A 25175-nucleotide genomic window follows, 5' to 3' on the forward strand; every position below is an offset into this window, starting at 1 on the left:
GCATCGCGCCTGCCGGTCTTTGCAAAGCATCTCTGGTGGAGGAGATCCGGCGCAATCGCAGTCGGATGACGTGTCACAGACTTGATGCATACTATTCAATCTAAGATGTTCACCTTGGACTTTCACTGAGAGAGCTATTTACCAAAACAAAAACAAAAAACAAACACACACACAGCTTGTACTCTTCAAATTGACTCATCGGATCCGAATTGTAGGACCATGAACCAATTGAAAAGTGCTCAAGTGACCAATAAAAACAAGTTGTAATTTGACCAAATATGATTCCAAATGAATATGGTTCGTATGGTTGGACGAGGAACTCTTAAAATGAGTCAACCGACTGAACATTTTTGCTGCTCGTGCGCAGAATAGAAACAAATATCGGTTATATTCCTGACCAACTGAGGTGACACGCGGAGAAGCCAAAGCGAGGCTGGATCGTGAAGCGAAGCCGCAGAAGCTGGCGAACGAGACCGAACTCATCCATTCCAAGGTCCGCACGTCTCGCGCTCCCTCGAAAGACGAGGAAAACGCCAAAGCCGGAAGAAAAAAAAAAGATTCTCGCGTGTATTTGCACCGGCTCCATGTTTGAACGCCCGACCTGCAGAATCATCCGCAGGTTGCCAGGAAAAGGAGAAGCAGTCCACGTGAACAGAAAAGAGTCAGCATGTCGCACCTAACTGCACCTCAAATCGTTGTTCCACGGAGAAGCGAGACAATCGGGCGCTACCTAGAGTAGCATTTTTATGCGCAGTTGTAATTTAAATAGGAGAGGATCAAGAATGGATCCCTGGAGAACATTCATTTGATTTGTGTTCACCAAGACAAACTTGAAAATGATCAGGTGATGAAATTGGAGGAAAAACAGTCAAGAGCGGACCCCTCCGAGGTCTTTATCGTGTTCAAGGCAATGAAGCAAAACGAATATCAAAAGCAGCACAAAGTTGGGCAAAACCAGAATAGAAACTTCAACCTTGCGGGAATTCATTCCAAGACGCTTGACAACGCGGTTAAGAGTAGTTTCAGAGCTGTGATGGATTTGAATACCGGACAGATGCAAGTCAGACCAATTGTGTTGCGACAGGTGATCGTGTAATTGCCGGCAGACGAGCGCTTCGAGAACCTTTCTAAGAACCGCCCGACGGTGGATCCGGGTTGTCGATTTCTAACAACCGAGCGACCACGTGGGGGGAATTCCAGAGCGCTGAGAGTTCTTAACAGTCAACAGAACATCTTGCTACAGACAACCAAGAGTCCCTTCAAAAATTTAGTCGGCAAAAAGAAAGAAATGCAAGCAACTGTTGACTTGTGAGTCAAGGCACCACAGAAACCGAAACTGCACAAAGAAAAAAAAACAAAAAAAAAGAGAGAAGCATCTGACGAGGTCAAAAGTAAACCGTCTGCAAATACAAGCCCCCTCGCCTGCCTCTCGTCCGCCGCCCGCACGTCCTGCCAAGCACATATCAAGCGTGACATCATCGGCTAAAAGCGGCCGAGCCTTCATCAAGGCTTGGAAGGCTAATCCGGGAGGCTGGCAGTGTGACAAAGATACGGCCGAGTCATTCCCAGGAAAGCCGCCCCTCTTGGACGGGGACGCCTGCCGCATCATTTTTTTAAACTGGCGCCTTGTTAGTGAACAGCGCAGAGAGAGAGGAAAAAATAAATAAATACATGAAAAATGCCATGACAGCGCACTAAAATTGGCGGTTAGCAAAGGTGGAGGCGAAGGAGCAGAAAGTACACTCGACCAGACCTAAACATCGAAGAAGTGAAGGCTGTCGGTCAACAAGAGCGAAATGCTGCGTCAGCATGTCGTGGAAAAACACAAAGTGTCTCTCGTTTTGGGGGTGCGCAACGTGTCCTTACGTTTATTCACTCCTTGAGTACTCCTGCTACCGATACTCAAAGTCAGATTGAATTTTTTTTTTTTTAAGTATCCGTGGCCGCTAGCGGCATCCTCCATAAAAAATACGACGGTGTCGGCCGGATGCAGACACCCGGTAATGACATTCACCCGTCCCGACAAAAAAGTAGTTGAATTATTTGACCACCCGAGAAAAGAACGTCGGATGCTTGACGGGAGGCTTGCGGAAACAAACAAGTCGGTGTGGCCGGTGCGCAAAAAGTTACGAAACTGAACGCACGCACGGCGCTCGACCGAGACTGCGGTTAAATAACGTCGCAGACGGGAACCTCATCCTTCTTCTATTTTTCGGTCAACAACAACAAACCCTGCAAGCTAAAACACAGACGCTGGTGCACGCGTGCAGCAAAAGGAAAACAAATCAATAAAAAATATAGCAAAACTACAAATCAGTGACACACGCAAACCAAAATGTGGCCAATTAAACCAATCTCATGAAACCATGACGGACAGCAACAAATATGTCTTAGAGAGTCCAAGTACAACTTTCCACCCCCAAACAGTGTGGTCTAAATATAAAGGATGAACAAAATCAAATGAAAATCATCTTTTTTCGCCACAAAATATTGGATGCTTTCCTCATGACTTTTGATAGCGCCTTTAAGACGGCCGTGAGGGGAAACAAGAAAGCTTATTCATTCTCAATTGGCTTGTTTCTATTTATGAAGCCATCTCGGGTTGATTTAAGACGCCATTCTTATATTTTGAAAGTCTGACATTTGATTGATTGCAGTCCTTTTGATACAACTTAATGGCTGCCAGGATGGCCGAGTGGTCTAAGGCGCCGCGTTCAGGACCCAGTCTCCCCAGGAGGCCTGGGTTCGAATCTCAAATTTCCCCATTGTGGGACTAATAAAGGACATCTTATCTTATCTTAAATACATGACAACATTAAGACGAAAAGAAAAAAAAAAATCATACATAACCAAATCATATGAAAACCAATGTTTCACTGGCCACTGTGAATACGGTATTTTCCAGAAGATACGCCGCTCCTTTTTTCCTCCATTTTGAACTATGCGGCAAATACAAGGTTGCAGCTTTTCTGTGGAATTTTCTTTCTAGTTCAGAAAATACACAAAATAAATGTCATTTTTTTTGTTGTTGTTTTTTTTTCTCTTGGGTCTGTTCTGTTTTAATGAGCAAAGTTGCTGCTGAGCTAAAAGGCACTGTTTCTGTCTATGTACCTTGATGTGCATTCACAGTAAAAATTGTTCTGGACATGCAGTAAAAAAGTCATTTTTGAAACTATAGAAAACTGCGGCTGTGATCTTTTTTTTTTATTTCCATTTTTTTTTTAGAGCAGTTGCGGCTTATATACAGGTGCACTTAACAATTGTATAAATAACGGTATTTCAGATACTCCAACTCTGTATTTAAATAAAAGTACAAACAGTTGTTTAGTTTAAAAATGCCACTAAAAGTCAGGAACTACTAGTATACGCTAGTGACTGACTGCATCTCACTAGCAATTTTTTTTTTCTTCCCCCCACTGCTATATGAAATTTCGGCACAGTAGCGGAACAACTTTCATACACTTGTCGGACATGAGCATGTTGCTAGTGGAGGCAAAGCTACCAGCGGGCATCATGATGTTAGTCGTAGTCTCCAGCCGTCTACGAGCGACGGCACGTGCTTATAAGTCAGGCCGAGAAGTGTTACAAGTGCAACTTAGTTATTTAAAAGTAAGGTTCATTTGCATATGCGTTGGCCAAAAGTGAAAGAGCACCATTCTTTTAGGGTCTGAATTGTTGCATTCGTGAGGATGAAGAAGGCTGCCAGGATGGCCGAGTGGTCTAAGGCGCCGCGTTCAGGACCCAGTCTCCCCAGGAGGCCTGGGTTCGAATCTCGAATTTCCCCATTGTGAGCCTAATAAAGGGCATCTTATCTTAAGGTGCTTTTCATCGTTTAATCCATCAGAAGTGGCACTAAAAATCAGCTTCGGAATTGTAAGCAAGTATTTGTACTCGGTTACTTGCCGGCCGCCACTGCTGCGTGAAATTGTGTTGCGGAGTGGGCGTGTCCTGCATGGAGAGGCGCGCGCGTCTCCCGGGTAACACGTCATTACATGCACATGGCCGTCCTTCTACATTTCACACACGTATGGAAGCTTCTGGAAAATGTGCTCCTGCAGCAAAAGACCGCGCACATGATGTATGCGTGAGTCCCGGAAGAACAAACACGCCACAAAACGACTCAGCAACATGGGTGCTTGCATCCAGAGGACAAGGAACATATGCATTTGCATATTGTTTTGTCGTCTGTCTACTTGTGTTAATGACTGTCTTCAATGTTTACATTTCTGCTTGAAAAGCTTTTAGAATTAGAATTAGAAATGAGAAATCCCTTTATTGTCATTGTACTCAAGTGTGCAACGAGATTAGAGGGCTCCCCTCTCCAGTGCAATACAACATAAGTTGTGAACATTGCAAGTCTGTCTCGTTTGTTAGCGCAAAGCGACGTTGGCCGAGCTCAAGTCAAGCAACGTAGTAAAACGTTGTTTTAAATGTACAACATGCAATTCTGTTCTTGTACGAAGTTAATTGTGCCGTCTGTCATTAAGTTTGAATTTAATAAGAATGAATCACAGACAACTGTGGAGTCATTTCATTTCATTTTAAAGTCCTCATGAAAGTATTTTTTAAAAAGCTTTGAAATCTAAAACATTGGAATGAACGAGAGAAAGACTAGCCCCCCCGATATAACACACCCGTGCCTCCCCCACCCCATCCGCACAGAACCACCCCAGCACTGGATTCAAAATCACGTGTTCATGCCACAGCTTGTTTGTTTTTTTGTTCCCTTGGAGACGCTCAACATGGGCCAGACGCTCAGCTTGCTCAACTGCATCCACCCACTCGCGTCCTCCAGCCCGCACTTGACTCCCTGTTGTTCTGTTGCTGAAAAGTGCCTTGTTATTGTTGTTAGCGCACACACACACACACACACGCACACAACGTTGGACTATTAAGATGTGCGATGACATGCAAAGAGTTGAGATGGGTGTAAACAGTTTTTGCAACACTGACTGACTGTCAGTTGTGCGCTATTATTATTGTCCAGAGCCAAAAGAGTAAATGCAAAATACAAGGTCAAGAACAATCTTGGGCAATGAGCCACATACTGCTTCAGCCATTGTGAATGTTGTTGTGGTGACTCCGAAGGGAACAAGCATTCTCTTTCTAGTTCCTTTCATGGGAGAAAGAGGAGCGCTTGTACAGAGCAAACACAAGGAATGGAGCAAATATCCTAGGGCGATGAACCGCATGCTGCTTCACCTCGTATGATTGTTCGCGTGGCAATATTACATACGGCATCCCCAACAACGTAATGGGGGACTGCTTGTTCTTGTAGTCCTTTTCCCGTTTGAAAAGAGGAGAAATTTACGCAGCAGGAGTATGACATGGACTGTACCGGCGAGAGCATGAGTCACATGCTGCTTCACTTGGTATGAGTGCTGCTGTGGCATCAAAGGGAAACAAGTTGTCTTGTTCTATTTCATTCAACACAAATAAAGAGCACACGCACAGACGTCAGTTCACCAGGTTGAGAATAACGCTGCTTGGGTGAGCCACATGCTGCTTCACCGAGTATGTCGTTGTGCGTGTCTTTGGCAAAACTGGGATAAATACACGCTGAGTGTGTTTCATCTCCATTCCTTGAGTGAAAACAAAAAAAGCGGCCACGCGCCATGCAGTATACATAGTCGAGGATAATCTTAGCGGATGATAGACAGATGACAGAGATGTAGAACCATACAAAGGTGGGAAAAACTGAGCTCAAAATAGCACCCCCCAAAAAAAACCTTGTATCCGTCGACGAATCTGATTGATTGGACTACTCTGCGGAATTTGAGGTCTTTTAAGTGGCCCTAAAAGCCCAGACACTTGTCTTCAATAGGCACCCTCCCCCGCCTCTTGTTCCAGGTTGTACAATAGAGCCCTTTGAGCACCACCACCACCGAATGTTATTTTGGCCCCGGGCTTCCCGGAGAAGACGACGCTGCCCCTGCGTCTCGAGTATCAGTCAAGCCAGCATTTTCCATTGGCGCGCGCGTGCCCGCCAGCGTGTGCGGGATTACGTCTCGCAGCATTTTCGCTTATTTTGGCCACATTAAATAGAAGCTAGTCATGGCGACGGTGGTCCTGTTCCTTAAAGTGTGAGCGCGGGACACGGGCGGGTTCCCCTTGCGACAGAAATAGCGCCATGATTTCATGAATGAGGGGCTCGCACGTTTGTCTCGGGGGGGTCCGGACAAACGCAAACGAGAATACGGAGAGGTGGTCATATGAGAGACAAAAGCGGGAGCTTCCGTGTTTACTGAAGTGAAGTGTTGGAGGGACAGCAGCAGAGGCAGCAAGTGTCGTCTGGTCTCCCAACTTGGGGGTGGGCGTGAAGTTTAAAATGGTGTGAATATGATAGCCACCTCTGTTCGTTGGTGTGGCTTATGCAAGGGGTAGCGCTGTCAGACACGGACGGCCAGGCTCTAATCAAACAAAGGACTGCGCAAAGCAAACGTCGCGGTACCGGCAACGGGCTCCTTTCAGGGGGGAGGGGGTTTCTCTGGAAAATCCAAGACCTGATGTGAATGTGACAATCTGCATGAGAAAGGACACTTGCGAGGTGAGTGGCGACCCTGGAAAGGGGTAAAAAGATGACCGTGGTGTCCGAGGAGAACCGCAACGAGACGGTGGTGGTCGCCCCCTTGTTGCCGGATGACTTGGAGGAGCAGGAGTGCAGCGAGAGGGTGGTCATCAACATTTCGGGCCTGCGTTTCGAGACCCAACTGAAAACCCTCTCGCGCTTCCCCAGAACGCTGCTGGGGGATCCCCGCAAACGGATGCGCTTCTTCGACCCGCTGAGGAACGAGTACTTCTTCGACAGGAACCGGCCCAGCTTTGACGCCATCCTGTACTACTATCAGTCCGGAGGCAGGCTGCGCAGACCGGTCAGCGTCCCCGTGGATATTTTTCTCGAGGAAATCAAGTTCTACGAGTTTGACGAGGAGACCATCGAGCTTTTTCGAGACGATGAGGGTTTGACGAGGGAGGAGGACCAACCTCTGCCTAACAATGACTTCCAGAGACAACTCTGGCTCCTGTTTGAGTATCCAGAAAGTTCCGGACCTGCTCGGATCATCGCCATTGTCTCTGTGATGGTGATCCTGAAATCCATTATCATATTCTGCTTGGAGACATTGCCCGAGTTCCGGGAGGTTGCCGTGTCGGTGCAGGAACTCCATGCAAACGGCAGTGGTCACGGGAAGGTGCGCGGTCCCTTCACGGACCCCTTCTTCATGGTGGAAACGCTCTGCATCGTGTGGTTCTCCTTTGAGTTCACCATGAGGTTCCTGTCCTGCCCCAGCAAGGCGGCGTTCTTCAAGAACATCATGAACATCATCGACGTGGTGGCCATCGCGCCCTACTTCATCACGCTGGGATTGGACTTGGCCGAGCATCAAGGCAGCAGCCAGCAAGCGGCCTCCCTCGCCATCCTGAGGGTTATCCGTCTGGTCCGTGTTTTTAGGATTTTTAAGCTCTCCAGACACTCCAAGGGACTTCAGATCCTCGGGCAGACCCTCCACGCCAGCCTCAGGGAGCTGGCCCTCTTGATTTTCTTCCTCATCATTGGCGTGGTTCTCTTCTCCAGTTCGGTGTATTTTGCCGAAGCCGAGGATCCCGAATCGAACTTTTCCAGTATCCCCGATGCCTTCTGGTGGGCGGTGGTGACGATGACGACGGTGGGCTACGGAGATATGTGCCCCAGCACCATCGGGGGCAAGTTTGTGGGATCCTTATGCGCCATCGCCGGAGTGCTCACCATCGCTCTACCTGTGCCCGTCATCGTGTCGAACTTCAACTACTTCTACCATCGAGAGAACGATGAGGAGGATGGCTTGCAGTATGTGCACGTGACCTGCGGACAGCCGCAGACGTCATCTGGGGACTTCAACTCCAGCAAAAGCGAGCAGTCCCTGTCCAAGACCGAGTCGTACCGGGAGGACGACCTTGAGAGCCTGACCCAGATTGAGATCTACAGCGGGAAGCTGACTGACGTATGAGAGGAACGGGTGGTCTCCCGGTGAGTCAGGAATTACGACTGAAAATCGATTATATTTGATACATTCAACGGGAATTTTGATTAGTTTTGATCGATAATTCATTCGTAAAAATAGGAATATTTACATTTTCTTTAACATGACCTGATCAAAACAATAAATACATCCGCCTTTTTGCCAGTCGCCACTGACCTTACTGCTTCCGCCGTTTTGCTTCGGTACGCGAGTGATCTCATGTCAATTTATGAGGAAAAAGACGTTATTAAAAGTATCGAGATATGGTTTTATGAATCGATATGGGGCTATGAAAAGGAAAATCAATTAAAATTGATAGTAGCGGGTCAGAAAATTAGGTACACCCGCAAAGTTCAATGGGTTGCAAAACAAGAGCGAACATACACTTTCTCTTCTTGGCTCGCCTCCGTCATGCAAGTAGTTCACAATACAGTCGAGCCGCGCCATTAACTTGACGTCCATTAGAATTTATTTTGTTTTACAATAATACACATGAAATTGTGGTGAAAACATACGACATGTCTATTTTTATGAAGTTAAATCAAATCAACAGCAAAATGTCAAGCAAATGCCTCAATGATGATGTGAAGTATGAAGTCTAGAAAGTAGGATTGCAAACACTGCAAACATTGCTGGCCATGTCATTCGAAAGTGCCTCATGAAGAAAGTTGCTTTTGAAGTGGTCTGAAGTTTGCATATTGCAAACTTCAGTGGCACCTCTCGCAAGAAAAGTTGAGGGCAGCAAAACAGTGGGCAGTGGGCATGATACATCCACAAGCGGCAAAGCCTACACAATACATTTTAATTTAATTCAAGACAACAATCCATTTTTATCCGTAGCCCAAAAAATTAAGGCCTTGGAATGGTTCAAAATAAAAATACAACTCACTGGTGGTGTTCATTTCTGGAATAGAAATTTTCCACGTTGATCTTTCATCTTGAAAAACTTGTCAATAACCAGTCTGTCAAAGTCCAAAAATTCATGAATTTCAATGGACAAAATGGCCAGCGTATTTCATCTCTGCTGCGTCATTGTGTTCCGTGATCCTGTTCATTGTTGACAAGTTTCTCTCAGACTCAGCTATATGGAGGACTGACAGTGCAGAAATTAAATAAATACACCATGAAAGGTTCACATCAAGTTCTCATTAATTAAATCATTGTTTCATTCGACATTCATTAAATATGGGATTAAATTAATAAGATTAATGAATAAATGTGCCATTAAATCATTAAATAAGTATCAATTAAATGTTTCATTTATGAATTAAATATGGAATGCAATAAATTATTGGCAATCAATTAAATTACCAACATATATATATATATATATATACGCACACGCACACACACAAAGTATTTAATTTAATTGATTATTTCAGGGTTTTGTGAATTTTCTTGAATATGAAACATTTGGCTAATTAGTGAACATTTTAATTCAACATTTCTTTCTTTCTTTCATGAGGACACTTTCAGTCCTCCATACAGTTGTGGTCATTGGCGTTGCGCTCATTTTGAGAAGGGATCCTGTCGGTTATTGAAATAAAACAACTGCAGCAGAGACAAAGTGTCATCAGCACAAGGAAATGTTTTGCTCAACTTACTGAAAAGTTTCCACTGGCTCTCATGAGCGGTGACATATTTTGTTTTCTTTCGTCGTTGAAGCTATTTCCACGGTATGCTAATATTCACCGGCTGATGCGGTCGTTGACATTTTTTGCTCAAGTGGCAACGTGGTAAATTTACCGTTTATCACCAAATCTTTTTCCCCACATAATGTTGATTTGCTATTTTTGTCTTTTTGCTTCCGATGAAAACCAACTTAGCTTCCTTTGTTTTTTTCTTATTTTTTCTTTCTTTTTACCTAGCTCACTTCGGGATTCTGCCATCCGCCGAAAATGAACGTATGTTGAGTGCGTCATGACGTCACGTCACGCGTGTCGTTCCGATATTTTCATTGGAGGATGGGCCCAGTCTACTGAGAAGAGTTTTGTATGGCGGACAGAAAGTCCCAAAATAAATAAATAAATACGCCATGAAATGTTTAATTAAAATTGTCATTAATTATTGTTTCATTCATTCAGTAAATATGGAATTAAATAAATCTGATAAATAAATGTACCATTAAATAATTCAATTAAAGTGTAATTAATTAATTAACTACCAATATATGTAATATATGTCATGTTTTAAATAATAACACCTTGATTTATTTAATATATATGTAATTAATTCATTCATTAATTAATTAATGACAATTTTGATGAAACACTTCATGGTGGTTTTGGTCATTTAATTTGACAGGTTTTGGACATGCACACTTTTGATTTGAGTGCCTCATAGTTTGGTGCTTAGAGAAGTTAGACCGTTGAACTTGGCTTTTGGTGTGTTTTTAACGAAATTCCCTTCGTAACTTAATTGGGATTTATTGCATATTATAATTCTTGATGCAATAATATTTTATATATTCTATAAAGAAGACCAAGTCTTGTCACAATTATTTTGAGCCTGCGTAGTGCACACACGTCACTATTAGCGTAAAACAAAAAGAAGATTCGTGTAATGTTTGATAGATTTTTTCCCCCTGATTTTGGCCCACACACTGCTTTGCTCACTTCATTTTGAGGTTAAATGATGCCAAATAATTTCTTTGTCGTGCTTTAATTTGTCGGCAAATGTATTTTCATGAGTAATTTAGGGCGCGTACGTTCCATTTTCGTCATCCTCATATTGAACATTTTCTGGCTCTTTGATAAGAATGCCCGCCCCCCACACACACACGCACACACACGCACACACGTTTCCAGCGACGTCACGACCTGCATTTTTGTCTTTTGTCAAACCTATTGCAGCATAATAAATACAAACACTTACGTCTTGTCATTTTCATCATGAAGCTGGATGCTGTCGAGCGTAGCATGTCCATTCCCGCGAATTGATATGACACAATATGGAAAGCACTTTAAGAACCTTTTGAAAGTTTGGAATTTGTTCTAAAGTGCATAGTTAACGAGCTCATTGAAAGCAGGCCATGAGCGCCTTAAATTCAAATATTAGTCCAAAATGTTCATCCTGTCAGGAAGCTCCCATATTTTGCTCTTTGCATTTATGTAGATTGTCTTTCTTCATTTGAGGCCGAAGCAACAAATATTTATTCTTCACTTTTGTCATTTTTGTCACTACATCATAACCACTCTGCCATAAAGAAATATCAATTGATTTATAAAGCTTTTGTACAGTCAGCCTGCTGACGGACTCCCATTGCAACATTTGTGAAATAGAAATCCCTTTATTGTCATTGTACTCAAGTGTGCAACGAGATGAGAGAGCTCCCCTCTCCAGTGCAATACAACAATAATACAGACAAATATATCAATTAGATAAATAAATAAGTACTGAATAGGGCACCAAAGGTGCACCATTAAATGCTAACGTTAGCCCCAAAGGTCGACCCTGCCGGCAAGCTCACATATTTTGTTCTTTGCATATACGTCTGCTGACAAGCGACATTTTTTTTTCTTTGTAATTTGTCAGAGGAGAAGACGCTGAGGCTTGACTTTCTCTGGTGATCCATCGAGACATCTGACAAGAAGAACAATTGCAAAGGTTTCCCGAAATGGACGAGGAAAAACTTTGGTGGGTGGAGAGATAAAAGATTGTTGTAAATATTTCTACTTTGTGGCGCAGCTTGTTTAAAACAAATGAGAACTTTCAGAGCACGCTGTGGACGATTGCCATTGTAAATGTTATCGTACATAGTATTTATTTTTCTAAGCTATAAGTGAATTGAATTGCATCTTTTTTAAGAAAAAAAATAAATAAATGCACAGTCGACAGTGAAACCGAGTTTGTTTTCCTGAATTGGATGAATGTATTCTGAACAGGCCGTTCTTTTCCTTGAGGTCGATTTTGAGAATGTTACTTTTTTTTGTCCAATCAGACTTCAGCATCGATGTGTTGCCATGTTAAGATATTCTGCCCAGAGCCTTGACAATCAGTTGCCTTTAAGATGACATAGAAGAAAAGAAAAAAAATGATTGCGCATGAGTGGGAGATCATACAAAGTTTTTTTTTTTTTTAAGTGATTTTTTTTATGCACATTTATATACTTTGGCGTCACCTTCCAGGAAAACAAAAGCAACAAACTTGGAGTGTGTTCACCCGTGGGCGAGTTTAATTCAATGGAGTCAAAGTAATTAAAAGTATTAGAAAAATATATGATGTCAGTGAGATAGGGTGAGAAGCTCGGCCATCCCGGAGCGTCTCAGTATCGAGCCGCTGCTCCTCCACGTTGAGAGGAGCCAGATGAGGCGGCTCGGGCAGGAGGCCCCGAGGACGACCCAGGACACGCTGGAGCGACGATATGTCCCGGCTGGCCTGGGAATGCCTGGGGATCCCTCCGGAAGAGCCGCAAGACGTGGCTGGGGAGAGGGAAGTCTGGGTTTCCCCGCTAAAGCCGCTGCCTCCGCGACCCGTGAGCGGCAGAATATGGATGGACGGATATATTATAAGGCGTGACGTCATCAGCAGGCGCGCTTGGCCAGCGAAGGACCCCGAACATACCTAGCAACCCGACCACATCCAGCACCGACAGCGAAAGTACATAATCGCGCGTTTAAAAAAATCGCGTTCGTTCCCTCGTAAAAAAAAAAACAACAACTGCATTATCTGCATTCTTTTTTTTCTTCCATGTCACCTTAGGTTAGGGGCTCCGTACAATTACAAGTGCTGGCTCAAGTAACGCGTAATCCAAATCAGCAAATAGACAATGGGAAAATACATCAATAATAATAATATAGATATAATAACAATAATATCAACAACGACTTTCTGAAAAGGTGGCGCGCTTGTTGTGAAAGGCATTAGGAGGGGGGAAAAAAAGAGGACATTGTGCCATCTAGTGGAAGATCATTGAATTGCTCGTCATGAGCGGAGGATGGCGCTCCATGGACACGCAGTTGCCTCCAAATTGAGAGAAGAGCAATTGACTTGAAAATGACATTGGAGGAAACATGACGTCCTGGCACATTGCCAAACATTTTTGCCGACGTTTTTCCGGTGAGTCAGCAAGGACACGCACGCACGCGGGCGCGCACCATATATAAGAATGAAATGAAGAAATGAAAGAACGAGATGCTCCAAACACATTCTAACTGCATTCAAATGTGCTTATAATGTTCAGTGTGATGCACAAAATGTTCATATCAAGTTGAAAGTCATCATGTTAAGAATAAAATGCGTATGACGTCACATAGAGATGAAATAGGAACAAGAAATAAATGAAAAAGCATCCATCCATTATCGGCTTCGTTTATCGGTGTACAAATCTGACCAGTTATCTTTACAGTATGACGACAGTGAAACGTGACAAGAATAATTAAAAGTATGAAAATAAACACAAGTTCAAGAAGTTGCGAGAACACAGGTGGCTATAGAAACAAATGTGAAAAGTGATTCTATATTACATTGACGGCAATGTCATGAGAAAATGTTGTCATCAAAGGTCGGGGACGAAATAAATTCTAAATTCAACAAGACAGTAAAGCATGAATGTTGTCAATTTAATTGGCTCCATCGGTGTCATGAAAAACTTGACATTGCCAGTAGGCCACATATGGCAAAATATGTCATAGAACGAATTGGGTGCTCTAAAAAGAAATAAGTATGTTCTATTATGAATATGACTCTGACGTTTCTCTCATTGCCCCTCTGCAAGACTTTGATAGACGCAATTAGCATCATTTGAAAGTGTGCACAGTAAAATGATGCAGCCATTTCCTCCTGGGGTGGCGAAGCAAATCTGGAGCCTCCTGCTCCTGCTCCTGCTCCTGCTCTTGCTTCCTGCGCTTTTTGCTTTTGCTGCGCCTGCTGCCTCTGTGATGCAGAACTTGTGCTCATGCTGCTGCTTTCGAACGAGAGTCGCTCTGCATTGCGTCGGAGCGAAGCTACAACTCCCCCCCTCCCCCCCCCCCCTCCCCTTCTCTCCCCACCCGCATCCATGCATCCTTCCATCCATTGGTCCACTTGCATGTAAAAACGCCGCAGAGGAAGCATTCTGTCCATCAGCTGTGCATTTCTTCCTCTTCTTTTTTAAACAAATTACACACACGCACACACCGTGGATGGGATCCTGTTCACTTGCCGGCTCTCCACCGGTTTCTGCTGATGTATGGATAACGTCAAGGACTGGCGTATGGTTCCTTTAATGTAGCAGCCCCCCCGCCCGCCCCTGCAACAACACCACCAGCTTCCATCCTCCGCCTCCCCCACCCTCCCTTTTGAAATTGCAGCGAAAAAAAAAAAACCCACATGCAAAAAAGCCACATCTCCTCCCGCAGTGCACTGTGAGGGAGCTCCAGCCTTGCATCCTGCCTCCCCCTCCTCCTCCTTCTCCACCACGGCCACCTCCTGCATCCTGCATCCTGGCAGCCATGTGACTCTTTTGTTTTCTTTTTTCATTTTTGTTGTCGCCTCTCCTGGACGGGAGCTGACATGTGAAACGCTTCACATGGTTGCTTTGACCGGAGGGCAAGACACCTCGAAGACCACCTCACCGTCAGCCCGAGGTAAGACACACTCAAGGAGCGCGCTGCTCTCGCTAGAACGGAACGCCACCACGCCTTTGCACCTGCAAAAAAAAAAAAAAAAAAAGCAAGCTCCGTTATGAAATGTCATGCGTCATAAAACTGCGGGCCGAGTCTGTCCTTTGAGCTCCAAACTTGAGTCGTGTCCTGCCTCCGAGCTGCAGTGACGAGGCAAGTGGAGTGACGGTGACACTTTTTTGAAAGACCTTTCCGAGCGCGTGTACGCGTGTGAGCGTGTGCGTGCATAAGTGCCTCGCTAATTGAGCCTGAGAGAACTACTAGATAAATAAATAAGTAAACTGGAGAAAATGCTGAGCAGGCAAATATCTTTCTGTGTTCGCTGTTTGATCCCATTATCCCCCCCCCCTCTCTCCATTCTCCTTCTGCTCCCTCTCTTTCTCTCTCTCTGGGTAGCAGCAGCAGCGGTGTTGGAGAGCAGCAATGGTCAAGTCAGCGAGAACCGCAGTGGAGCCGCACTGAGGCAAATTCAGCCAACCAGCCCCTCGAGTCCTGGGGGTGGGGGGACGTCGCAAGTCCTTTAAGGGGGCGCAGGAAAGCCAGAAGGTCCTCATCCGTCCCTGAGCCGCACACGTGTCCAGTCAGACTAGCTGCAAGGCCGAGCCGCACCCCCCTCCACCCTCCTCCACCCAAAATGACGGTGGTCTCGGGAGACAACGTGGACGAGACCTCGGCCGTGCCGGGCCACCCCCAGGACGCCTACCAGCCTCCCGACCACAACGACCACGAGTGCTGCGAGAGGGTGGTCATCAACATCGCCGGCCTCCGCTTCGAGACGCAGCTCAAGACGCTCTCGCAGTTCCCGGAGACCCTGCTGGGCAACCCCAAGAAGCGCATGCGCTACTTCGACCCGCTGCGAAACGAGTACTTCTTCGACAGGAACCGGCCCAGCTTCGACGCCATCCTCTACTACTACCAGTCCGGGGGTCGGCTGCGAAGGCCGGTCAACGTGCCCTTGGATATGTTCTCGGAGGAGATTAAGTTCTACGAGCTGGGGGCGGACGCCATGGAGAGGTTCCGAGAAGACGAGGGCTTCATTAGGGAGGAGGAGCGACCCCTGCCCGAGAAGGAGTTCCAGCGTCAGATCTGGCTTCTCTTTGAGCACCCGGAGAGCTCGGGCACGGCCAGGGGCATCGCCATCGTATCCGTCATGGTCATCCTCATTTCCATCGTCATCTTTTGTTTGGAGACGCTGCCCCAGCTCAAGGAGGACCCCATGGGCTACCAGGAGACCGTAGGCAACACCACCACCTACTACAAACCGAACATCCTCACCGACCCCTTCTTCGTCATCGAGACGCTCTGCATCATCTGGTTCTCCTTCGAGTTGATTGTCCGCTTTCTGGCGTGCCCGAGCAAGCCGGCCTTCTTCAAGAACATGATGAACACCATCGACATCGTGGCCATCATCCCCTACTTCATCACGCTGGGCACCGAGCTGGCCGAAGACCCCGACGCCGAGGGGGTGGGCGAGCAGGCCACGTCTCTGGCCATCCTCAGGGTGATCCGTCTGGTGCGGGTATTTCGGATCTTCAAGCTCTCCCGACACTCCAAAGGACTGCAGATTTTGGGGCAGACCCTCAAGGCCAGCATGCGCGAGCTGGGCCTGCTCATCTTCTTCCTGTTCATCGGCGTCATCTTATTCTCCAGCGCCGTGTTCTTCGCCGAGGCCGAGGAGCCCGATTCGTTTTTCCGAAGCATTCCCGACGCCTTCTGGTGGGCGGTGGTCTCCATGACCACGGTGGGTTACGGCGACATGGTTCCGGTCACCATCGGGGGCAAGATCGTGGGGTCTCTGTGCGCCATCGCCGGCGTGCTGACCATCGCGCTGCCCGTGCCCGTCATCGTGTCCAACTTCAACTACTTCTACCACCGCGAGACGGAGGGAGAGGAGCAGGCTCAGCTGCTCAACGTCAGCAATCCCAACATCCCGTCCGACAGCAACTCCAGCCGCCGCAGCTCCTCCGTGGTCAGCAAGTCCGAGTACATGGAGATCGACGGCGACCTGAACAACAGCATCGACAACTTCCGGGAAGCCAACCTCAGAACTGGCAACTGCACGATAGCCAACCAGAACTGCGTGAACAAGAACAAGCTGCTCACAGATGTTTAGGGAGCAGACCGCCCGGTTAGCTTAGTTAAGGCTTGCCCCCCCCCGCCCTCAAAGACAAAAGCCCAGAGAGAAGAAGCCAACTCTCTTAGAGTAGACAACACTTAGATAAGCTAATCAATTCTTCGAATCTTGCTAGCACGTACCTCCGAGCGCCCTCCAAACTTAACAAGTATCGATGACCCCACGTATGCACAACGAGGTGTTAGGATGCAGAGCGCACCCTCGTCTTATCCGGCAATATCATGCATGGAATACCAACCCAGCGGAACACAAAGCTGCAGTAGATGTTGTTGGATCCTCACAAGTCCACTTTCTGCCCAATTTGACCGTTTTGCTAAAAAAAAAAAAAAAAAAAAAAAAAAAAGCACCTTCGAGGAGGAAACCCGAGCTGGATGTAAACATGTCTGCTGGCTTCCGCGGCGGATTCTCACGCATGACGTCTGACTTTTCCATTTTGCCGCATGCAAGCAGACGTCGGCTCACTTGGCCTCATGCGAGGACGTCCGTCGGGTCCGCCGCGGTTTTTTTTGCACCAATTGCACCGGACATATTTAGAAAAGTAGGATGGCGACGTTCACCCGTAAGGCGACGCTTCCCCAATGAGATGATAGCATGACGAAAATGTAACCTGCATTACGCTCGGTGGACTTTGGGAACTTTTCAATCCTGGCATATTGAATGCATGACATGAGTAAGCAGCTTGTTGCAACTCAGGCACGCTGTAGTGTCCGTTTTTTTGTTGTTGTTGTTTGTTTTTTTTTGGGGGGGGGGGGTCAGGGAAACGCCAAAAGTTGCATTGCATCCCGATCTATCCGAAGCCACAGTTTCGCCACTTTCCGAAAAGCAAGTTAGCACTTTCCAAACGGCATTTACGCAGCAGCAAGTGCATGAGCCTCGCTTCCACAAGAACCTCTGCTTCCGTTCCCGGACGGCAAATTGACGACGTAACGTTCGCTACAGGAACCGTTGGGATCCTTCCGACATGAGTTGCAAGTGCCTTTAATTCCGCTCGCCGCCGAGACCGCTGGAAGTGCCTGTCGGTCTTCACGCGACGCCGCTTGAGACGCTCGTGGTCATGGAGGAACCCGGAGGCGGACGAGTGAGTACCGATGAAAACCAAGCAAGATGGCGGCTCTCGCGCACAAGCTGCTTTTGGCTTCATGAGCATTTAGCAAGCGGCAACTTTCCATGTTTGCCCAAACTCCAAAGGGAAGATTTTGGTTCGTCATGCCTGGTTTGCTTTCTTGCTTTTTTTCAGTTTTTTTTTTTTTTTTCTTTCTGTCTTTCTTTGCTCGCTTGGCCGCCTTCTTCCTTTTTTGTGCTCCGGCCATCCAAAACAGGGTCTCTACCTCAGTCACGTCCTCACAAACTTGCTGCACCGCAGGACTTCCTTCCTTCCTCGTTGCTCTGCTTCCATCCTTCCTTCTTTCCTCGCTTCTTTGCGACATTCCCTCCTTTCTTCCGCCGTTATTTTGCTCTTCCTTCCTTCCTTCTTCCCACGGGCCCTTTGTTTATTCTTTGCCATCCTTCCATCCTTGGTTCCTTCCTTCCTTTATATTCTCTTGTAGCTTCCTCTCTTCTCTCGCTCGTTTCATCCTCCCTCTTTTTAAAATTGGATTTCACCGAAAGTCCTGTTGAGGTGCGTCAATGTCTTTTTCAAGAGGCCACACGGCGACCCGAGAATTTTCATCCAAGTTGACCATAAAACACAAACAATAAGAACAACAAATGAATGAAAGCAACTTGGAGTCCAAAAGAGACATTTAGAAACCTGCAATCGACCTTCCTTCCTTCTGCCCCTCATTTCTTCCTCTCTTCAGTTTCCTTTTTCATCACAACGATAATCGAGTCAACCTAAAAGCGCCTTTTGCATCCTTCCTCATTCGTTCTTTCCGTCCTCCTTCCCGACTTCTTCCTTCCTTCTCCGTTGCATCGCTCTTCCTCCATTCTGTCCTGCGTTCTCCTTCTCTCCTTTCCTCCTCGACATGTTTCCCTCCTCGCTTGAGTCCCGTCGTCGCAAACGGTATTGAATGTGAGCTTGTCAAAGTATCACGGGCCTTCACGCGAGCACTTAAAGAGGAAAAAAAGGGGGGGGGGGGGGGGGAAGGCAAAGCAGCGTCTCCTCCTTCGCTTTTTCTTTGTTTTTTGTCACTGAAGCTACGCACAATCAGAATGTGGAGTCTGACTCTCTGTCCCAAGGAACTCTTTTGGACGTCGGTTCCTCAAAAGAAACACGAGCGTCATGCACACACACACGCACACGAATGCTTGACATCATGACTGCAGCTTTCGGCCATTAAACTGCACACGACCGTGCAGACTTTGCACATGCTTTTTAATTTTGACTTGAGTTTGTCATTTTCAAGAATGACCTTGTGTGGATGATCAATCCATTTACTTGAGATTGTTAAATGATTCAACTACTGAATGTGTCACTTTTTTCTTTTCTTTTTTTTTCTGCAATTTTTATTCCGTTATGCATTTTGTACTTTTTTTGGCCACTGTCGATAAGACTCACTGCAGCAAGGCTGCAACTTTATTTATGTCATTTGTTTTCATTGATGCATTTTTTTGGAGCGTTAGTACTCTTTCCGTTTCTCCCGTGGACACCAAAACGGGGCTGATCTTGTATCTCAAAAGGTGCGTCACTGCCATCTACTGGCGGTTCTGCGACATTGAAGTTGTCTCCAAGCTTGAAATTGAGTGCGGAGCAGCGTCAGAGCAAAAAAAAAATAAATAAATCAAAGTCGACTTGTCAAACGCAGCCATTAAGTTCAAATCAAGACATTGAATTGAATTATTTTCCTTTCATGTTCAAATGAAATGAGCGTACTTTTTTTCATTGGAAATTGTTTTGTCATTATTTCAGCTCACGGCAGTTCGATTCAATTGTTTGTTTTTTTTTAGTTGGTTTATTATTATCTGAATTCCAATCACATATTTCTTTAACAATTTTTGTTGTATAAATATACACATTTTTCTGCAACCAATGGAATGAAAGGAAGAGATTCATGAAATGATGAGAAATAATATTTACTGATATAATATCCAATATTTTCTTTGTATTTGTTTTTAATTGATTCCTCAGGGCGAAGGGTCAAAAAAGACATTTGGTGATGACTTTGTTGCTCTTATTACTTTGGAAAATGTTTCAAGTTGCAGCATGGATTTGGATATGATTCATCCAGACAAGCTCAGCTGCCTGTGCAGCGCGGCTGCAGCAGAGAGAAATGACATAAACAATGAAATCATTAGCACCAACAATAATCAGCGTTTTTTTTTTACCGCCCTTCTCTGTCAACATCCCTCGAATGAGTGCAAACCGCTTTGTTGCAGTGTTGTTTGAGTGTGAGAGTCTTGCTGCAGTGGCTGCCCTTCGTGGTGACCGGGCAGCATCAGATTTAGTTGCCCCCCCTTTGCTTCTTTCAGCATTGTCAGCTGGATAGTTTGTTTTCGGCTGGGGGCAGCGGGATATTTTGGGGTGTTTCACTTTGTACTGTATCGCTGACTCAGACACGGTCAACCTTGCACAAGTGACAAAATAGCAACGATGTGATTCTGTCATGTTTTGAGCGGTGCTATCATGCGTTCAATTCCCCTCAACAAAACATGCACTCTGAACAGCAATAGCTTGTGTCTCGGATCTTTTACTTGGTTGCGGGGGGGGGGGTGTGCGTGAGTGTAAAAATAGTTAAAAAGCAATCTATTTTTGAAGGCCGCAGACAAGAGAGCGACTGAAATGTCCACGTCTGCATCTCATGTGTAAAATCACCCATCACCAACAGCAAGTTTTGTCAGAAGAATTGGGCCACTGGGACCTCAAGTGGGCGAGCTCCAATTTTGGAGAGACATTTCAAGTTTAGTTTTATGGCCGCACTCAAATGTGTGTGTGTGTGTGTGTGTTGTTATATCTCGAGAATTTCAAAGTCGACGTCTTCAGACTGAGCGAAAGTGGGTCTAAGTTGTGGCGCAGGTGATGCGAGATGATTTGAGTGGATTCGATGGAGGCGCAGGCAGACACATTCTGCGCTCAGTTGATATGTGTGGTGGATGTCATTCGTAAATCGGACCTCAGCGAGCATCCCACCCTCTCAATCATTGCGCAAATCAATTCATCGGAAACCAATTCTTGTTCTCATCATGAACATCTTTTGACAAGGCTGTGCCGCATCCGTGTCAGGAAAGGCCAAAAGTTAGAAAAGTCCACAATGCGCACGGCCAGACGGCACTTTTTGCGCTAGACTTGCGCTGGGCACAAAACCGGAGCCCCAAGTCTTCGTCTCCGTCTCCGAACCTCACCGGAGGCCGAGACGATGTAATGGGCGTGGCCATCGTGGAAAGTGGCGTCGGCCCCCGCGTCGCACTGACGAATCAGAGAAAATGCCAAATGCCGTCATGGACGATCAGGTCAGAATTTGGAATCGATGGCAGATTGTGACGTCATCTCGCAGCTAATGTTATGCGGAGTTTTGAAATAGCTAGCACGAGCCGAATGTCGCCTGGGGGGGGGGGGGGGGGGGGGACTGTCCCCTTCTCTTCCAAACTGGAGTAAGCTCCCTGGAGTTCTCAGCGGCTCACTTGAGGCTCAACACGGACTTGGTGACGCCCATCGCCCGCCGAAGCGGCCTCGAAACATCTCATGACCATCAACACATGTTGCGGTGCCGTAGCGCCGCTTCGATCGACGTGGTGGCACTCGACACGGAAGGGTGAGCCCATACCCGAGAAGACGTGAGAAGAGATTTCCTTTTTTTTTTCCTCGTTTGCTCCGTTCATGACTTCCAACAATGACACATGCTTTTGTTTTCTTTGCTTCATTTTGGAAAAAGAAGCCTCGCCTCCACATGTGCCCCGCTTTTTGCCGGACTCGTGACTCCATCGCACACTTTGGAGCATGCCCTCCGTTCAGGGTTTCGCTGGCAAAAAGAGGCGAGCGTGGACGTTGAAGCGCGACAAGTGGTTGCTCACGCTCAACTCTCGACAATGAAAACAATGCGCGTGCACGTGCACGCGCACGCACGCACACAACGTCACGTTGTCTTTCGGGGAGCTGACTTGGCGTTGGACAGATGTCACGTGGGCGGCAGGCCATTTGGGAGCGAAAAAAAAAGTTTCTTTTTCACGCCCCGAGCAAAGCAAAGTGATTGTATCCAAGCGTCGTCGTCACGTCGTCACGTTTTCACGTTGTCTTTAGTTGACGATGATGCAAATGAATGTGTGTGAAGACAGAGGCGTGGTTTGTGATCTATGCAAGGGTACTCATTCTTTTTTTTGTTGGTTTTTATGATATCACTTAGCAGTTCATCTTCTATTTACTCCAATAAAATTTGTAAGAATCTGCCGGTGTTTCATTGTTTCTAAATTGCTCAAGAAGGGGATTGGGCGGGGGTGTCGACATTCTATACGAAGCAAGTTGTGTTACCAGAAAAAAAAAAAAAAAAGGTGGCAGAAAGTTAAAAAGCACCGACGCTGGCCAAATACAAAATGAGCTCGCATGGATCATCTCCGAAATCTTCAGCTTGATCTCTTGTCACTTGTTGAACCGAGCTGGCGCACAAGACGCTGCGACATCTGCGGGCAAAAGGACTGAGACGCTGGATGTTTCCATTTAATGAAGAAAAAAAAAAGAGAAAAGAAATTAACTTCCTCTCGGACCATCCCGTGGCCTGCGGAGGATGCGAACGATTCAACGGCATGTGGACCTTGTGAAAGAAATTCTAAAGCAAAAAGAGAGCGGCGTCATTCAAACCTTTCGTGTTCTGTCGGCGCCACATTTGACTTTTCAAGATCAGAGAGATTTTTTTGCTCCGACCCGTGAGCAGAAAATGTGCCATGCGAGCGCCGTCCGCTGACAGGGACCTCCATCCCTGCACGTTTCATTCAACATCAAGCAAAAGACAGACAGTGGCGCGTCCATCCAAAGGGAACAAGTTGGCCTTGGCCATGCCCTCGCAAACCCGGGAAAGGCTTTTGAGGTGCCAACTGTTAGCAGTGCTCGTCTTGGTTTGCAACCCAAATGCAGATGTAGGATCACAACGCCCAGTGGCCTCCATTCTTTGTCCTTGTGTGAAGAATGCAGATTCCAAGTGCGGCTCACAGAGGCGGTTTGACACTCTTTGGGGCACGGTTGGAGTTTCCTGGCCCGAGGTGGCAGAGGCGTTGCACACCAGAAGGTAACGCCATTGCCATTGCATTGAGGGGGAGCAAACTTTGTTTCACTTTCGAACCATTCAGGTCACGACGATACATTCGCTGTGCGGAGGCTGGAACAGATTTAAGGCGAAGAAAAGTCGAAAGCGCTTTGAACAGAAATCCTCGAGTCAATTCTGAAACCTGAAAAAAAACAAAAAAACAAAAGTTTATTTTTGTTGCTATTGTTGCGTGACACGCATTGCACATTTCACGTTGCAAGTTGCACCTTCTACAATGATGGTGATGACAAAAGTATGTTGTGCGTGAGAGAGGTCAGATGGAGATGGCTCGCAGAAACAAATGCTTCTTCAGTTTTGATTCACCCGTAGCGCTTGGAACATTTTCATCAGGAAACTGAAATTAGTTCACATTCTCTTTTTCATCCGTTCATTTTGGACGTATACAAAGACAATAATAGAACAAAGTTGTATGTTTAAAATCTACTTGTTAAAAGATGACTTTGTCCTTGATCCAATTTGACTTGAGGAATACAACTTTATTCTTGTCAGATTATGACTTTTTGTCATGACAATATGTCTTTGTTCATGTAAGGATTAGATTCTTTTTTCCTTGGAAAAAAATGCAGCTTTATACTTAGAGCATTGCAGCTTTTTTGCTTAAAATAAATATGAATTTGTTTTCGGAGCACTGCAACTTTTTTCTTGAAAATAGGAAACTTTCTCACTCTGGCGGTCTCTAGGAAGAAAGGTGGTAGTACTTTCTTAATTGTCGTTACAATTAGGAGGGGTCCTCCACCCGGCCCAAAAATAGTTCAAGAACCCCTGATCTGGCAGAAGCGACACGCGGGTAATATGGTGGAGGCCATCACGGTGTTGATTTATGACATACTCACCAGACTGAAGTCCCAAGGTGTCCCTGGAGTGAGAAAGGTGAAGGAGCTTCCTCTTTGCAGGAGAGGTCTAATGAGTGGGACAAAAACATGCTTACAGGACACCATACAAAAATACACTTTAATACATCCCATGAAATGAAGAAAAAAAATGAAACAAATATATCACTGCATTGAATAAGACCTAATCATAGTGTAAAGAAATTATTTTCGACAAATTGCAACTGGTGTCGACATCCAGATTTCGCATGCGTGGGGCTGCTGATGACAAATGGATTTCAAGCATACGCAGCGTGTTTGCAAAGCTGGGCTGCATCCTGCTGGCTGCAGTGCACAAGTGTTTTTTAAAAAAATGAAGCGAGGAACAGCCTCGCTATTGTGAGTTACAGTGCGACCATCTCGGTGCGTGACACCCACGGGGTGTTCCTAAGGAAAACCTCCCACTTTTTAAAATTCAATGATATGCGAGAAATGGTACATGATGGTCTTCTGACTTCTGAGTAGGTTGGACAATAATAGCGTTAGAGTAAAACGAATTTTCCGCTCCCAAAGAAAATTTCAACATTGTGAGTGAAATAGATTTTCCCCGTTGCCGATATAAAAGGCATATGACAATAAAATTCAAAACAAGTTTTGAAAGGCCGGGACGCAATTGAACGCATCGTTTACTTGCTCGCTAACTGGCACAAGCAAGCGCCGAATTCATGTTCGTGATTTTCTTGTAGAAGCATCTCGAGTATCGGAATAGCCACCAGAAATTACGTGGCGGTTCCGTTTAAGCAAGTTGACATACTTTTTGGAATTATTTCTGCGCAACGTTCTGGGCGAAGGTTCAGCGAGACTGCTGACACTGGCGGTGGACGATCTCGAGGACGTCCGACGAAGCTTCTGCTTTTTCACCAACGTCGCCGCTGCTCTCACTTCGTCGCACTCTTCCATTGCGCGGCAGGCTTTGTTCGGTTTTAGAAATAAAACCTTGACGTGGACACAATGACGGAAATGGACAGGAAAACTGTGCCCAATTGTCAAAGAAAGGACGAGTACCGAAAACACGACTGAAGATGAGCGCACACCGTCAGCACGACGGAAGTTTGAATATGGCGGATTATTGGAAATGGACCAATCAAAAAAGAGCTCACGGCAATGCCGCTTCAGACCAATCAGAGAACAGATAGCCGCTCTGCTGCCAGGCGGACAATGAAAGTGGGAGGGGCCAAGGAGCAGACGCTTCAAAACCCTTCACGTTCCAAATACAGCTGGACGGGATTGGAATCAATACTTTGTTACTGTACTGAAGCAAAGGCACGAATATTTTCATTATTATTTTAAATACATTATTATTAAGTAATATTATTATTATTACCTAGATATATGTTAAAAACAAAACAAAAAGTAAAAGTCGTAGTACTGATTAAATGCCT

At 45.9% G+C, this 25175-nt stretch overlaps 2 protein-coding genes and 1 long non-coding RNA gene across 4 annotated transcripts; 2 read left to right on the forward strand and 1 right to left on the reverse strand.

Moving 5' to 3' along the window:
- Positions 1–6578: 6578 nt before the first annotated feature.
- LOC148334592 (shaker-related potassium channel tsha2-like) lies at positions 6579–11654 on the forward strand. The gene is made up of 2 exons (XM_088298392.1): positions 6579–8005; positions 11532–11654. Exon 1 carries the CDS (start codon positions 6579–6581, stop codon positions 7983–7985), a length of 1407 nt encoding a protein of 468 aa, XP_088154518.1. The 3' UTR covers positions 7986–8005; positions 11532–11654.
- A 2380-nt stretch (positions 11655–14034) lies between these two features.
- On the forward strand, positions 14035–18790 carry LOC148334593 (potassium voltage-gated channel subfamily A member 1-like). Of its 2 annotated transcripts, none has more exons than XM_088299070.1 (2): positions 14035–14563; positions 14996–18790. In XM_088299070.1, the coding sequence occupies exon 2, from the start codon at positions 15234–15236 to the stop codon at positions 16710–16712; it is 1479 nt and encodes a 492-aa protein (XP_088155196.1). In that variant the 5' UTR covers positions 14035–14563; positions 14996–15233; the 3' UTR covers positions 16713–18790. The 2 variants fall into 2 exon arrangements, with proteins under 2 accessions (XP_088155196.1, XP_088155197.1); XM_088299071.1 differs by having other exon boundaries at positions 14999–18790.
- A 2720-nt stretch (positions 18791–21510) lies between these two features.
- Positions 21511–24867, reverse strand: LOC148334594 (uncharacterized). Its single transcript, XR_015843989.1, has 3 exons — positions 24548–24867; positions 23758–23824; positions 21511–23045 (listed from the first exon to the last, which is right to left on the reverse strand). It is a non-coding gene; the product is annotated as an uncharacterized LOC148334594 (long non-coding RNA).
- Positions 24868–25175: the final 308 nt, after the last annotated feature.

Source organism: Idiotropiscis lumnitzeri, chromosome 6, assembly GCF_059441095.1.
Source record: "Idiotropiscis lumnitzeri isolate Australia: NSW breed Sydney's pygmy pipehorse chromosome 6, RoL_Ilum_1.0, whole genome shotgun sequence".
In the NCBI taxonomy this organism is placed as follows: Eukaryota; Metazoa; Chordata; class Actinopteri; order Syngnathiformes; family Syngnathidae; genus Idiotropiscis; species Idiotropiscis lumnitzeri.